The 14,290-nt window shown below is 48.0% G+C and overlaps 3 protein-coding genes and 1 long non-coding RNA gene across 4 annotated transcripts in view; 2 read left to right on the top strand and 2 right to left on the bottom strand.

Moving 5' to 3' along the window:
• Positions 1 to 54: 54 nt before the first annotated feature.
• INTS11 (integrator complex subunit 11) lies at positions 55 to 9,904 on the bottom strand. The gene is made up of 18 exons (XM_027658093.1): positions 9,811 to 9,904; positions 9,123 to 9,308; positions 8,363 to 8,460; positions 7,771 to 7,844; positions 7,320 to 7,548; positions 7,108 to 7,206; positions 6,930 to 6,964; positions 6,111 to 6,249; positions 5,256 to 5,320; positions 4,887 to 5,076; positions 4,114 to 4,197; positions 3,781 to 3,870; positions 3,111 to 3,273; positions 2,739 to 2,846; positions 2,169 to 2,230; positions 1,589 to 1,731; positions 1,000 to 1,129; positions 55 to 238 (listed from the first exon to the last, which is right to left on the bottom strand). The coding sequence occupies exons 2-18, from the start codon at positions 9,148 to 9,150 to the stop codon at positions 173 to 175; spliced, it is 1,803 nt and encodes a 600-aa protein (XP_027513894.1). The 5' UTR covers positions 9,151 to 9,308; positions 9,811 to 9,904; the 3' UTR covers positions 55 to 172.
• A 162-nt stretch (positions 9,905 to 10,066) lies between these two features.
• CPTP (ceramide-1-phosphate transfer protein) lies at positions 10,067 to 12,941 on the top strand. Its single transcript, XM_027657955.1, has 2 exons — positions 10,067 to 10,199; positions 10,725 to 12,941. The coding sequence occupies exons 1-2, from the start codon at positions 10,081 to 10,083 to the stop codon at positions 11,236 to 11,238; spliced, it is 633 nt and encodes a 210-aa protein (XP_027513756.1). The 5' UTR covers positions 10,067 to 10,080; the 3' UTR covers positions 11,239 to 12,941.
• A 32-nt stretch (positions 12,942 to 12,973) lies between these two features.
• Positions 12,974 to 14,290, bottom strand: part of LOC113954074 — a 7,659-nt gene continuing 6,342 nt past the window's right edge. Inside the window, exon 3 of the long non-coding RNA XR_003530099.1 lies at positions 12,974 to 13,626. This is a non-coding gene — a long non-coding RNA (uncharacterized LOC113954074). The remainder of the gene's footprint in view (positions 13,627 to 14,290) is intronic.
• The window catches only part of TAS1R3 (taste 1 receptor member 3), a 5,841-nt gene continuing 5,581 nt past the window's right edge, over positions 14,031 to 14,290 (top strand). Inside the window, exon 1 of the mRNA XM_027657956.1 lies at positions 14,031 to 14,209. Within this exon, the coding sequence (XP_027513757.1) occupies positions 14,031 to 14,209 (179 nt within the window). The remainder of the gene's footprint in view (positions 14,210 to 14,290) is intronic.

The following is a 14,290-nucleotide window of genomic DNA, read 5'->3' as shown; positions in this document are numbered from 1 at the left end:
CACGGGTTTCCAAGGGGGAAGATCAGAGTGCTGGTGACAGGTAGGCACTGGCACTGCAGTAACTGGACAAACACTGTAATTCTTTTATTAAAACAAACCAGAAAAAAACCCATTGGCAAGGTAAACAAAATAAAATCTCCGTCTCTGTAAACCCCTGTGCTCTGCTCTGCTCTCAGGATGTGCTCTGGGGCAGGCCTTTCTTCAGGAGGGAGGTGAGATAACTGCCCAGCTCTTCATCCTACAGAGGAGAAAGAGAAACAGGATGAAAGCAAAATCTTCTACTTGCCTGTCCCATCTGGGGCAGTAAATTCAACTCTGGTACCCAGAAATAGGTTGAAACAGTTCTTGGACCCTGCAGGATCTAATGTTAGCTGTGTTCAAAAATGGAAACAGAGCCACAGCTGCCTTTCTGGGTGTTCCTCCAAAATACTGGTGTAAAACTCCCATTTCTCAAAGGAGGTGGCTGGACCTGAGGGGTCTCTTTTGAGGAAAATCACCACTTTCTTGAAAGTAAGGAATAAAGAACCATTGATCGTCTTGCTTTGCCCCCAAAAGGCATTTCTTTGCTGTAAAGAAAGAATTTAATAATACAGCCAGAGAAAGTGTGCTTTTGAGAGGAAGAAAACATAATGAAGATCTAATAAAACAGTGTTAAGATTAGACATAGGCTTCAAGTAAGTAGAAAACTAAGAAATACAATGTAAAATACCTCTACACTCTGCATGGCAGTAGGGATACAGCTCAGTGTCCTCAAAACACAGAATTGTAATTAACTGTAATTAAGTGTAATTACTCCAGCTCAGTGGTCCCAGAGAGCTCCTGTAAAGCCATTTTTACTAAACCCAAAATGGTCAAAAAAATGGCAGCAACTCAGCTCATCCTCCAGTCAAACTCCTTCCAAACCAGAGTGAGGAAGGCTCAACACTTCCAGCCACCTCCAGCTCAGGACAGTTTTGGACTGAAAGGAGTTCAGAGCAGAAAGTCCTGGAGTGTTCCTACCTGGTAAGTCCAGGACACGAGCAGGACTTTGGTTCCCTGATCCTCTGAGTGTGCTGTGGCCTGGATAAGGATGGACTCCACAGTTATAGAGCCATCAGGGAGATGCTGCACGGAATAATCCTTCAGGACCCTGGTAAGAGAGGAAAGAAATGATTTATTTGGGAGGGAAATGCACCCAGGTGAAGGGTGGGTCATCCCTGCATCTTCACCCCAAACCCCAGCCTGTGGTTTACTCCTTTTAGCTGTGGCTGAGCCAGCACCTACTCCCCCCAAGGAGTCTCCTACTCCCCCCAAGGAGTCTCCCACTTCCCAAGGAAGGGGGAACAGGGATAACCCACAGCTTGGTGATTCTGCTGCTTGTATCAATCGTGTAGGATTTCCTACAGAATTTATTTCTGGCCTTCATGACAGTTCTACCCCCAGTTCAGCAGAGCAAAGCCCCGCTGAGGGATCCACCAGCTGCCTGTAGGTTCTGCTGTTGCCAGCTCAAAGGAGGGGGGCACCTGTGCTCCCTGGATTAGGAATGATAAACTCAACTGCATCCCTGGGGGAGGGAAAAAACCCTCCTGTGAGGTAAGAAGGGCCTCACCCCTTGAGGTGGTTGTAGACCCGAAGCACCGTCTCGTGCTCCTTGCGCGGGTCCTGGATGTGGACGCGGCACGTGAAGCGCAGCTGATGCTCTGCCAGGCCCAGCTCCTTCAGGGCCTGCTCGGGGGAAACCAGCCTGAAACTCTGCAGAGAGAAGGGATAAATCCATGAAAATCCACTGCTTGGAGCTTTCTGCAGTTGCACTGCCCCTCTGTGGGCAGCTGCTCACGGGTGTGTTCAGCACACTTCTATCACACATTGCCATTTATTCCCATCTCACTGCTGGGAGCATGAGGGGGTGATGGCAGTGGCAAAATGCCCACCTAAATAATCATACCAGCCCTTCATTTAACAAAACTGAAGTTGCTCTCTGGAAGCTGGTTTTATCCTCTTTAGGCAGGGGAATGGTGTTCGAATACAAACGTGAGGTCGCAGAGGAAGAAATCCTCCCCTGGCGCCTTCTTTGTAAGAAACCAGAACTGTTTAAATCTTGATTTTGGCTCCCTGTGCACCCAGAACTCGTGTGTGAGTTATAAAACATTCAGAGGACTCAAGACAGGCTTAAGAACACTTTTACTCACGTTATCCTTCATGAGTAACGTGCCGTGCATGAGCTTTGGCTTCTTGGCATCTGGTACAGGACCTAACCCACAGCCAGGGGAAAGAAAAGACCAGTTAACAATGAAGTGCTGAATTTTCCCATTAAACAGCTGCTCTAGGACTCAACAGATGGACCTCTGAGGCCCTCATGAGGTTCAGACACTAAAATTTTCCACCTTTCTCCTGCTAAGTGCATTCATGGTGCTCGACCATCATCAGAACTCCTGACCCACAAGAAACCGTGTCTAGTTTACAACACAGAACAACTGCCTCTCTTCCCAGAGCACATCCTGATTTGGGAGGGTTTAGATTATTTTTTTTTCAACTTGAGTTTATAAAAATAACTCCAGTTTTCCCAAACCTAGCTGGTAAAAGCACACGTGAGTTTTCTGTTACCATAGTGAACGAGCAACAAAGTGGCAAACAAGGCAGCGTGCGTGTTTGTTTTTAAACATTATTGAAGGTATATTTGCAGCATTCTGCCTCCTGCCAGCACTACCCAGCACAGGAGCAGGGCCTGAAAGAGGGAATTTTGTGGTTGGAAGAGTCACCTATTGCTGCTTCTCTCTTGAGGAGGCCCAGGGAGATGTCCACGGGGATGCAGGGGTTGGTGAAGATGGTGGTGGTCTCTCCGTTGGCGGGCATGTAACAGCTGACATCTGCAATGGGAGCAGCCCCTGTCAGGCCTGTGGCAGCAAGAAATGCTGCACCACAACAAAACCACTTCACTTCCAGTCCAAAGGGCCGTTAAAATTAACTGGGCTTAGTTAACATGTTAACTAAGATGTTACAGACACCAGTTTTTGAGGGTGTCTGTAAATTCCATCAGACCTAACCCTGCTGAGGGCCTGGGGGTTAAATACGTGACCTTCAATGCTCTGCTGCCATTCCCTGCTCAGCACCAACACACATGGGATACCTACGGAATTCCTGCTCTATTTTCTGCTTCAGGAACTCCATTTTCTTGGCTTCCCCATGGACCAGGAGCACGTTCCGAGGCTCAGCCTGGCGGATGAGCTGCATGATCCCCTTGGCATCTGCGTGGGCACTGAAGGACATGTACTCCACCTGCATCTTCACTTCCAGCTGGGGAGGAGCAGAAAGCATGGGATTTGGGGATTGGGAATGGCTTTGGCTCACAACAGCTTGTATAACACACACAAGACAGACCCAGACTCCTCTCTAAAGGGGGAAGGAGAACACCTAAATTGCCTTGAAGAAAAGCTTTCAGTAACTTACAGCCTCAAATTCCCCAGTTCCACAGAATACTTGACACGCATTTGCCAAAACAAATCAATACTTAAGGACAACTGGTATCATTTTATTACCCACATCTGCTTAAAAATGTAACATTTTTACCTATTTGACTGACAGGGCTTTGTTATTAAACATTATAAATGTGCCCCATTAATGGCAGAAGACAACATGCTTGCCAAGAGGAAAAAAGTGAGTCCAAGTCTAATAAAAAAAGGTTACTTTGAGGCATTTTCAGGGTTGGGTGCAGCATAATCCATGGTGTGTTAACTACCACCTTAAGTTTTGAAGGATTTCCCCCCAAGTGACCCTTCCCTTGGATTGAAAAATCCAACTTACAATTTGTCTGCCCTCCATCTCCAGCTTGCGCTGCCCGCTGAGGATCTTGTGGCCCACAGTCCCCTGCACGCAGTATCCAGGCATGATCACCTGGGATGGAAAACCAGGAATGTCACCCAACTGCCCCTGGCCTGGGCCTGGCACAGCTCTCAACATCCAAACCAGCCACAAATGCACAGTTTGGAGCTCGGGTGAGCTCTGCCCCGGGCTGGGTCACCACAGAACTCGTGGCATTTAAAGCCCAGAGGCCGAGGAAAAGCTCTCCTGCAACCTCTGCCCTCGGTGCCACTGGCACAGCAAGAGAAAGCATCACTCAGGGAAACAGTTTCTTACCATATTCTTTTCATTCCCTGCCCATTTCCTGAAGATTTGAAGGGACTGTCCTGCGTGAAGCATTCCAGGGGTTGCAAACACCACCTGGAATTCAAAGATACGCTGTGAATCATCACAGAAAAGGGGTTTTCCATTACTTATAATACATTAATATTCTAAATCTGCACAGAAAATCCCCCCATGCCCATTACAGACACTCCATCAAATGGGGATTTTTGCTATTTTATTTTTTTTCCCCACCTTGTCTAATTTTCACACGAGCTGAACTGCTGTTTTAAGGAAATGTTTGTGAGCAGTGTCTGCTGAAAACTCTGAATGGTTTTATCATGATAACTTATAAACCAGTCAGAAATAAAACCAGTAATGTGAGATTGTGCTGTAAAGGATCTGTCACCTGAGTTACTTACAGAATATACTGTAAAGATGATGGTTTGAATCATGATGGATCCATCAGATTCAGTTTGAATCCATCAGATGTGAATCAGATCTGAATCTATCAGATCTATCTAATTATCAGATCTATCATATCTGAGTCTATCAGATGTATAGATTATATAGAGATGCAAGTTTTTAATTTACTCTGGACATTTTACTTTTAGTAAAATAAAGAGAGAAATATCTTTAATAGTTATAGAGATGGCTTGGCCACAAAAGGGTTTTAGGTGGGATTAACAGGGTAGAGGAGGCTTAGGCTGCCTGTTGATCCCAGACTGGTTAAAAGCAGCTCCCTGAGCCCCCAGCTCTGCCCTGTTCCCTCCCTAACACCCACCTACCATGGGCCCTGGGTTGTCTGCAAAGGCCCTGTCGAAGGCTTTGATGTGTTTGAACTCAAACATGTTCCTCTGCACAAAGGTTTTCCGGATTTTCTGATTAGTCCACGTGATGAAGAGCTTGTAATAATGGTTGGCCTTCTCTGTCAGTCCCGTGGAGAAGTAGATTGGAGCCTTCAAGTTCATCCTTTCCCTGTGGAAAGAAGTGTCCCAGAGAGCTGTGAGGGCCAAAGTGGGATCCTGGCTACCCAGGCTGGAAGTCCAGAAGCTTCCTGCCTTTACAAATATTCACCAGACACAGGAGGATCCCAGAAACCTGCCAGGAGCACAGAGGAGGACAAAAAGGTACCTGCACAGAGACACTGCACTCACCAGAAAGTTTCCAGTAAAATGCAAAGTTCCTGGGCACGTCCAAGGGCAAAAACTGGGATAAGAACCTGCAACAGAGATGGGATTTAGTGTCTGGGAAACCCACAGAGCATCAAATTCACTGCAGGGGTGTTATTTCTGAACAAGTCCCTCAGTTCCCTCTCACTTTCTGATACTCTTTTCACTTTCCAGGAATGTGTTGTGCAGTTTGGAATGAATGAAAGGCACTGCCACCCGACCAGCACCTCTCTGGGTGGGATGGATATGTCTGCTTTATTAAACTACTTGTATCTTGGGAAGAAAGTAGTGCCTGAAAATAAGCAAGGCTGTGGGATCAGTTTTATTCCATCAGCTGTTATCATCCCAACCCATACAAATGACTGAAATACCCACCCTGCTGATTCTAAAAGGGTTTTTTTTTTTTCCTGGTAATTATATTTTTGCTTTTGTACAAAACAAGAAGTTTCAACCTCTGCAAAGGAGCTTTCCAGTTTTCCATTTCCACTGCTACTTCACAACACAAACACTCACACACACACACACATAAACCTAAATAAATAAAACTAAAAGTAAATAAATAAAACTAAAAGTAAATAAATAAATAAAACTGAAGAAGTACAAATAAAACTGAAGAAATACAAATAAAACTGAAGAAATACAAATAAAACTGAAGAAATACCTAAGAAAAGCCCATATAAAGAAATGATGGGTCACAGTTACCACTATCCCAGTTACCAGCCTGGGTGAGACCCCACTGTGCACACACTGAGGGGAGGTTTCTGTTCTCTCCTGGGTAACAGGAAACCAAATGGTTGAGAGCAACAGTTCTGGCATTATTTGTGGAGGTGGCCACTGTACCTTCCCTCCTCTTTCCACAGTCTCATGGACTTTCTTCAGGAAGTCTCTCTCCCTGCAGCGTTTGGAATCTCGGATGGTCGTGGCGTAGGTGGATTCGCTGATCAGCAGATCCGGGCGACACTTATCGATCCAGGCAGCCCTGGATGAAGGGGATGGAAGGAAAATCCAATTAGGAGCTGGCATTAATGACCTGCAGGTCTCAATATCACTGCCTCCCCATGTGCAGACAGGAAACAGGAGCATGGCTGTGCCTTGGCCTGCCCGAAGTCACTGGGAATTCTGGGGCAGCATCAGGACCCCTCTCTGCAGGCACAGCTCCTTTAAATTAACCCAGCTCAAAACAGACACTACAGACCTTGAAAAGCAATGCTGATCCAGTCTATTACCTGTTTTAAATGCATTAAAATGTGAAGGATGAGTACTACAAATCTCTCACATATGCTCGGAAAAATAAAATGAGTGTTAAAGTTTGTGACTCGTACTCTCTTAAGAATTAAAAGCATTGAGAAGGCACCATGAAATAACAGTTCAAACACTGAAGTCCAATTATTACACAGCCTTAAAAGTAGATTAATATGAGTTAAGATTCATAGAACAGATTAATATGAAAAGAAGATTACATTAAGGTCTATCTGTCAGAATCAATGTAAACCCGTTCACCCTCACAATTTAAAACTGCATTTATCTTTCTATCATTAAATGTTCCAGTCTCCTAAGAAAGAATCAAAGTTGATAAGCCCCTACTATTAATAATCTGTGCTGAAATCTTCCTGTCAGAAATATTTGCAAGTCATAGAAATATTTACAAGTCATACTCACCCCAAGTGTCTGTCTGGTGTCATGTTATAATCACCCTGATGGAAGAAGAGAAACCCATTAATATTCTCAAGGTGATGTAGGGACCTAGAAATATTGCTGTGCATATATATATATATATCAGTATCTTTGTATAATGTCTATGTAAGAGGCAAATGTGTATAAATCTGTGCATACTCACAGTGTACACAACTGACTCACATCCAACCTTGATCTGGAACATGGCAGCTCCAAGGACATGGCCTGCATAGTATGCCTTGATCTCCAGCTCCTCATCCACCTGCCCCACCAGGCAAACACTCCATTAGTGCCAGCATTTCCAAATAAAACTGCCTGTTGCCTTCTGCAACAACCCCTGGTGTGATCAAAAAGTACCCAGAAATGACCCTTTACCTGCACTGTCTGGTGAAGGTGCACAGCCACCACCTTTTTCATGCAGTCTTTAATCATCTGGGAAGTGAAGAAGTTGGTTTCCCCTTTCTTGTCCACAGTTATTTTCCTGTAGTCCTCCAGGAGGATGGGGCAGATGGCCTTGGTGGGGTGTGTCATGTAGATGGGCCCATCATAACCCACCATCTCACTGAAATAGGGCAGTGCTCCACAATGGTCCAAGTGGAAGTGGCTGCAAAAAAAAAAACCCACAAAGAATAAAGGAGGTGCTGCATGGAATTCAGCCTGGCTGGTGCTCTCACATCTTGCTTCTGATTTTTAAAGCTCTGCACGGCACAGAGGAACCAGTCAAAATATGAGTGAGGGACCTGGAATGTGTTTGGGTTGCAAGGGGCAGCCTAACAAAGCATTCCCATTTCCCACTGGGGCTGTGACAGGGAAGGAGCTGCCTCACCTGATGATCACACAGTCCAGGAAGTCAGTCAGCCTCCCATTCTGGGTGATGTAGGAAAAGTCAGGGAAGCGCCTCTGCGGACATGGAAAAACAGGGAATCCATCAGGACACAAAGCCAGGCAATGCTGCATCATTGATCCAACAAAACAACAGAGGGAGGGACCTGGAACACTGGGAATGTGCAGAAAGAGTCAGAGGGGAAAGGAGGGGAGAGCTGCCAGGGGACAGATAGGGAATTGGCCTTGGGTAAAGAAGAATCTTCCCCCAGAGGGTGGTTGGCATTGCCCAGGCTCCTCAGGGCAGTGGGCACAGCCCCAAGGCTGCCAGAGCTCCAGGAGTGTTTGTACAACACTCTGAGGGACAAGGTGGGATTGTTGGGGTGTCTGTGCAGGGCCAGGAGCTGGACTGATGGTCCTTGTGGGTCCCTACCAGCTCAGGATATTCCATGATTCCACACACACCTACACACAGCCCTGTGTCACACGAGATGAGCCAGGCAACGTTCAAGGAAAAATTACCAGAGTGGAACAATCCTGCTGGGAAGGGCCAGGACATGTCCCCTCACCCCATTCCTGCTCCCCACTGCACTCACATCGTCGTTGTAGCCCATGTGCATCCCACAGTCCAGCATCACGTTCTTCCCAGCGATGGACACGAGGATACAGCTCCGTCCCACATCCTGCCCAGCCCCTGGACACAAGGAAAAGGCAAGTAAAACATCTCTGGGAAGTTTACAATCCTTTCAAAAGGGAAGCACTTAAAGGTCTGCACAAACTTCCTGCAAGCTGCAATTACAGTTTCAAGTAAAACCAAAATAATCCTTTATCTGGAAAGGATTAACATGAACCTCAGCTCCCTCTGGTGCTCTGCCCTCAGTGGAAGCTTCATTAAGCTTTAATTAAGTCCACATCAAGCCCAAAAATTATTCATCAGGATAAGGCAGTTCCCCTGCCCAGCACATCCCAGCACAGAAACAGTGTCTGTGCAACCCATAAAAATAGATTAAAAAATGAAAGAAAAGAGAAAGATTTGCTTCCTGTGGCTCTTTACCACAGTAAGTGAACTAATGCTCTACAATCCTGTACAACCCTACAGTGCCTTTACCAGAATACGTTAATTAATCCTCTAATCAAGTGAGTTATGACTGTTCAGAGTCTTATTTGCTCGAAAGGCACACGGAGGGCAGTGGGAAGACAAGAACTGGACTGACAAGAAGCTGCCAAGAACCACAATTGTCCCACATGTTACAGGTGCCACCGAGGCCAGTTTTCAGTGCCAACCCGACACATCTCACCCCTCAATTCTAAATTCCACAGCGTTTGTGTTTCAGGATGGTTTTGGACTGGACTTACCCAAGGGGGTGACTTTGATCTCAGGCATTTTAGCTCCCAAACCGCAGAGGGAATCACTCCAGACGCTGCTCAGGGAGGGGCACGGGAAGAGAAGATCTCGTTGGTTTTACAGGAGCCATTTCAACTGTTTTGCACAAGAGGGGGAAAGTATCTGGCACAAGACTCGGGCAGAGGCCAAACTCTTTTCTGGAGAAGGGGAAAAGAGACAGGAAAGGAGTCAGATGATAAACAAGTTATGGAAACTCGGCCCTGCCCGGGTTCGATAACCATCCCCATGGCCGGGAGTCGGGAAAAACACACAGAGAGACACACCAAACACACACAAACACACCAAACACACACAAACACACACCACACACACAGAAACACACAAAACACACACAGAAACACACAAACGCAAATAGAAACACATAAACACACGAAAACCACACAAAACCAAACCCACACACAGAAACACACCAAACACACACAGAAACACACAAACACACGAAAACCACACAAAACCACACAAAACCAAACCCACACACAAAAAACACACAGAGCCATGCAAACACACAAAACCAAGCACAAGCACACGCAGAAACACACAAAACCAAACCCGCACGCATATAAGTACACGGAATCGTACAAAAGCACACAAAACTCACAAAAAACCACAAAGAACCCCGCAGAAACCACCCAAACCCACCCAAACCCCGCGGCCGCGGCACTCTCGGCGCTCTGCCCTGACGCCACCTCACTGCGCCTGCGCCGCCACCGCCCCGGCAGCTCGCGTCCCTGTGCCGCACCCAGCGCGGATTGGCCGCGCCGCGGTCACGCACCAGACGCTGATTGGTCCACTGTCCGAGCCGCAGTGACGCATCGTAACCCGATTGGCTCGCTGGCAGAGCGCGGAGTCGGACCGCGCGCGGATTGGCCGCGCCGGGGGGGCGGAAGGAGGAGGAGGCGGCGCGGGGCGATGGCGGCCGCGGGCGCGTTCAGCCTGAGGGAGGTTCTGGACGCCTTCCGGGGATGCGTGACCGAGCGGCGGGAGGTGCTGCTGGAGCCCTACCTGAGCGGCTGGTGGGGGCTCATCCGGTGAGTGCCCCCCGCGCACAGCGACTTTGGACGGGAGCGGGGAGTGACAGCGCACGGGGCGTCAGTGGTGGGTCAGCTGCTCCTTGAGGCGGGTGGGAACGTAAAAGAATTACAGTGTTAGGGCAGGAAGGGGGATGCGAGTCCAGGGCAAGCCACAGAGACGCTCCAAGGGCTGGAACCAGCCTGGGAGAGCTGGGGGGGTTCACCTGGAGGAGAGAAGGCTCCAGGGAGACCTGAGAGCCCCTTCCAGTGCCTAAAGGGGCTCCAGGAGAGCTGGAGAGGGACTGAGGACAAGGGATGGAGGGACAGGAAACAGCGAATGGCTTCCCACTGCCAGAGGGCAGGGATAGATGGGATATTGGGAAGGAATTCTTCCTTCCTGGCACAGGTTGCCCAGAGAAGCTGTGGCTGCCCCTGGGTCCCTGGAAGTGTCCAAGGCCAGGCTGGATGGGCCTTGGAGCCACCTGGGATAGTGGAAGGTGTCCCTTCCATCCCAAACCATTCCGTAATTCCACGGTCCCCCAGGTTCCTTCAGAGCCTCGGCGCCGTCTTCGGCTTCATCTCCAAGGACGCCGTTGCCAAGGTGCAGATCATGGAGCGGCACCGCCGGGGGGAGCAGGGGCAGCACTACGAGTCCCTGCAGTCCATGGTGGAATTCGAGCTCTCCCGGGGGCCGGGGGAGCTGCGGGGCCGCCCCGACTCCGGGTGCCGGACGGTGCTGCGGCTGCACCGCGCCCTGCTCTGGCTGCAGCTCTTCCTGGAGGGGCTGCGCACGGGACACAGGGATTCCCGGACCTCCACCATCTGCACGGACTCCTACAACGCCTCGCTGGCCAAACACCACCCCTGGGTGGTCCGCAAGGCCGCCACGCTGGCCTTCTGTGCCCTGCCCTCCCGGGACGCCTTCCTGGAGGTCATGAACGTGGGCCCCCCCGAGCAGGCCGTGGACATGCTGGGGGAGGCCATTCCCTACATCCAGAGTGTCTATGGCATCACCCAGGAGCTCTTTGCCCAGCACAGCCTGCTGGACCTGCCCTGACAGGAGGGGGCACATCCCAGCAGGACTGGGGTGAAAAATCAAGTGTTTCTCTGGCTCTCTGCCCGTGGGCACCTCCACTTTCCCCTTCCCACTTAGCCAAGCTATTCTGGGTGCCTCACCTTACAAAACATATACCAGGGGTTTTTATATCTATTTATGTGATACATATAAAACACATATCATACATGTATTTTATATCTATGTCAGTGTCTGTGAGGGGGCTCCCCACAGGCTTAAGGATTTCCTTTCCCTTCCCAGCAGGGATCTGACCACTTAGCCAAGCTATTCAGGGTGCCTCACCTTGGAACAGAGAAATATGAGCCAGGGTTTTTTATATCTATGTACGTTATATATAGATACATGTATGAAATGTATTTTATATCTTAGTGTGGAGCTCTGCAGTAAGGAGAAAAAACCCCACAGCAGCAGGAGCTTTAAGGATTTCCTTTCCCTCTCCAGCAGGGAGCTGACCACTTAACCAAGCTATTCAGGGTGCCTCACCTTAGAACAGAAAAAGAAGTACCAGGTTTTTTACATCTATTTATGTTATACATATAAAACACATATCATGCATGTATTTTATGTCAGTGTGTGTGTGGAGCTTGACACTAAGGAAAAAAACCCCTGCAGCAGTATGAGCTTAAGGATTTCCTTTCCCTTCCCAGCAGGGAGCTGGCCAAGCTATTCAGGGAGACAGAAAAAAGATGTTCCAGGGTTTTTTTCTATCTGTGTGTGTTGTACAGACATACATGTATGATCTGTATTTTATATCTGTGTCAGTGTGTGTGTGTAGACCTCGAGATTAAGAAGAGAACTCACAGCACTATGAGCTGCTTAAGGGATTTCTTTTTTTGTTCCTGGAGTCACCTCCAGCTCTCCAGCAAGGCTGGGAGGGGAGGTGGTTTCTTTTTTAAGCCAAACTCTGCAATTCAGCAGCTTCTGTGCATTTACACCACTAGTTGTGGCCTTGTGTGACACGAGGTGGGGTCTGAACACATTTACACTCCACTTGATCTCCCCTGGCCACTTCTGTTTATCAGCTTCATTGCATCTGGGGGGTTTTGGGGGGTTTTTAACCTTGAGAATGTAACTCTGAGTGAAGGATGTGTGGTCACTCCCCCACCTGAGCACTGCTGCTAATCCTGTGTCCCCCAGAGCTGAAGGAGCTGGGGGTGGATGTCCCAGATCCCCTCAGCAGCACCTCCTGTGCCCTTCCCCTTCCCATTAAATCCATGCTCTTTGCACTTGGGATGTGGACCAATTCCTAAGCTGTGTCCAGCCCAGGCTGCAGGCTGCACCTGAGCTGGGTTCCAGCTGTGCTTCTACGTTGTGTGCTCATGTGGTGGTGGTTGTTTGGGGTTTTTTTTTTGGTTAATGAATGTGTTAAATGCCTACAAAAACGATTTCTCTGACTGAGGAGAAATCCACACTTGTACTGTAAATCACTACATGGCTTCTACTGCAAATCACTGTAATAGCCAAAGGATGCAAAATGGAATTTACTGAGCTTCTGGAAAGCTGAGAACACACTACATGTTTAGTCCAGGGTGATGTGAATGTTTGGGGGAGGAGGGGGAACCTCACAAGCTGTACCATGTTCTGATTGTATCTTTTGGGCATAATGTAACACGGTGTGATCCAGCAAATCACTGTTACCTCGTGGAAACTGGATTAACTGGACATAAAGTTACGTGAATAATGTGCTTCTGAGGAGTGTCCTTTATGGGAATGTGCTCTGGGATTGTGGGGTTGGAAGGACCATGTCCTACACTGTTATCTACTCTGATCTTCTCTCACTGGCAGAGTCTGTTTCATTTACCTGGAGATCAAGTTGAGCTTTTTAAAAGAAGTTACATATTTAAAGCTATCACTTAAATATTCCATTAAAGGGAAAGTATCCTTAACAATATGTCTGTACAAACATACCTATATATAACACAGCTACAACTGTTGCTTGCCTGAACTGCTGGTGTATTTAACTCTCTACAATGTATTTGCTTCTCCTCATTCAAGGGAAATATTGCAGCCTTGGTGCATCGGTTTTATAATACAGCATAAATATATAATAAACCAATAAAATGCAGTAAACTGAACTTTTCATTCAGAGCTATCCTGTGTGCTGAAATTCAAACCTGACAGGAGAAATGCAAGCCATGATCCAGCCTAAATTGCTACGCTGTGAACTTGTACCTAAACCTGAAGCTTTTCAACTGAAATCAATATCATAGCTCAGTGTGAGGAAAAAAAAATTCAACCAGCCAGTAAAAACTTCCTAAAAAATAGCAAGCACCAACCTTGTGACCCAGGACTGGCCTTCTCCAGGCAAATTCCTGATGGAATGAGGAATGATGCCCTGAGGAAGAGGTGGTTATCCATCGTGGGGTGACCCTGAATTTGAAAAATATATAAATAAAAATTACTGCTGTGTAAACCTCTTACAAAGAGGTTTTACAAAAATTAGAGTGGGGCACCTGAGTTTTTTTACCACCTATCCCAGAGGAAGCCCCCGATTTCCAGAGCTGTGCCAAAAGGATTTGGTAATTCACTCTGAGCAGAGGAAAGCAGGATGAGGGCAGTGGTTTTCCAACCAAGAGCACTCAGAGGGCATTGCTGCATATTTGACTACTGCCCACTGAGCACAGAGTTAAATTAATGCATTTTGCTAAACAAATTCTTGCCCAATATTTTCATCTCCGAGTTCTATTTAAAGTGATGAGGCTGGATCCCCCCTGCCCCTCTTCCCTCTCCCGCAGTCACTCAGAGATTTCTTTCTCCCCCATAAACAGCCAAAAATGGTCCCTGAGCTGCTGCTGTGCCTGGGTTTGGGTTGTGCAGGAGCCCTCAGCCCCACGTGCCTGTCGGCTCAGTTCAGGAGGCCTGGGGATTATATCCTGGGAGGGCTCTTCCCGTTTGGGAAGGACACCCTGAACCTGTCGATGCGCGTGGAGCCCACCCCGGTGGTGTGTGAGAGGTAAGAGGTGTTGTGTGAGAGGTAAGAGCCATGCTGGCTTCACCAGGGCTGGGGGGAGAAAGGAAAAAGTCAAGTCATCCC

The sequence above is a fragment of the Corapipo altera genome, unplaced genomic scaffold (genome assembly GCF_003945725.1).
Source record: "Corapipo altera isolate COAL_440 unplaced genomic scaffold, ASM394572v1 301, whole genome shotgun sequence".
Taxonomy (NCBI): domain Eukaryota; kingdom Metazoa; phylum Chordata; class Aves; order Passeriformes; family Pipridae; genus Corapipo; species Corapipo altera.
This window is presented reverse-complemented; position numbering and strand designations above follow the sequence as displayed.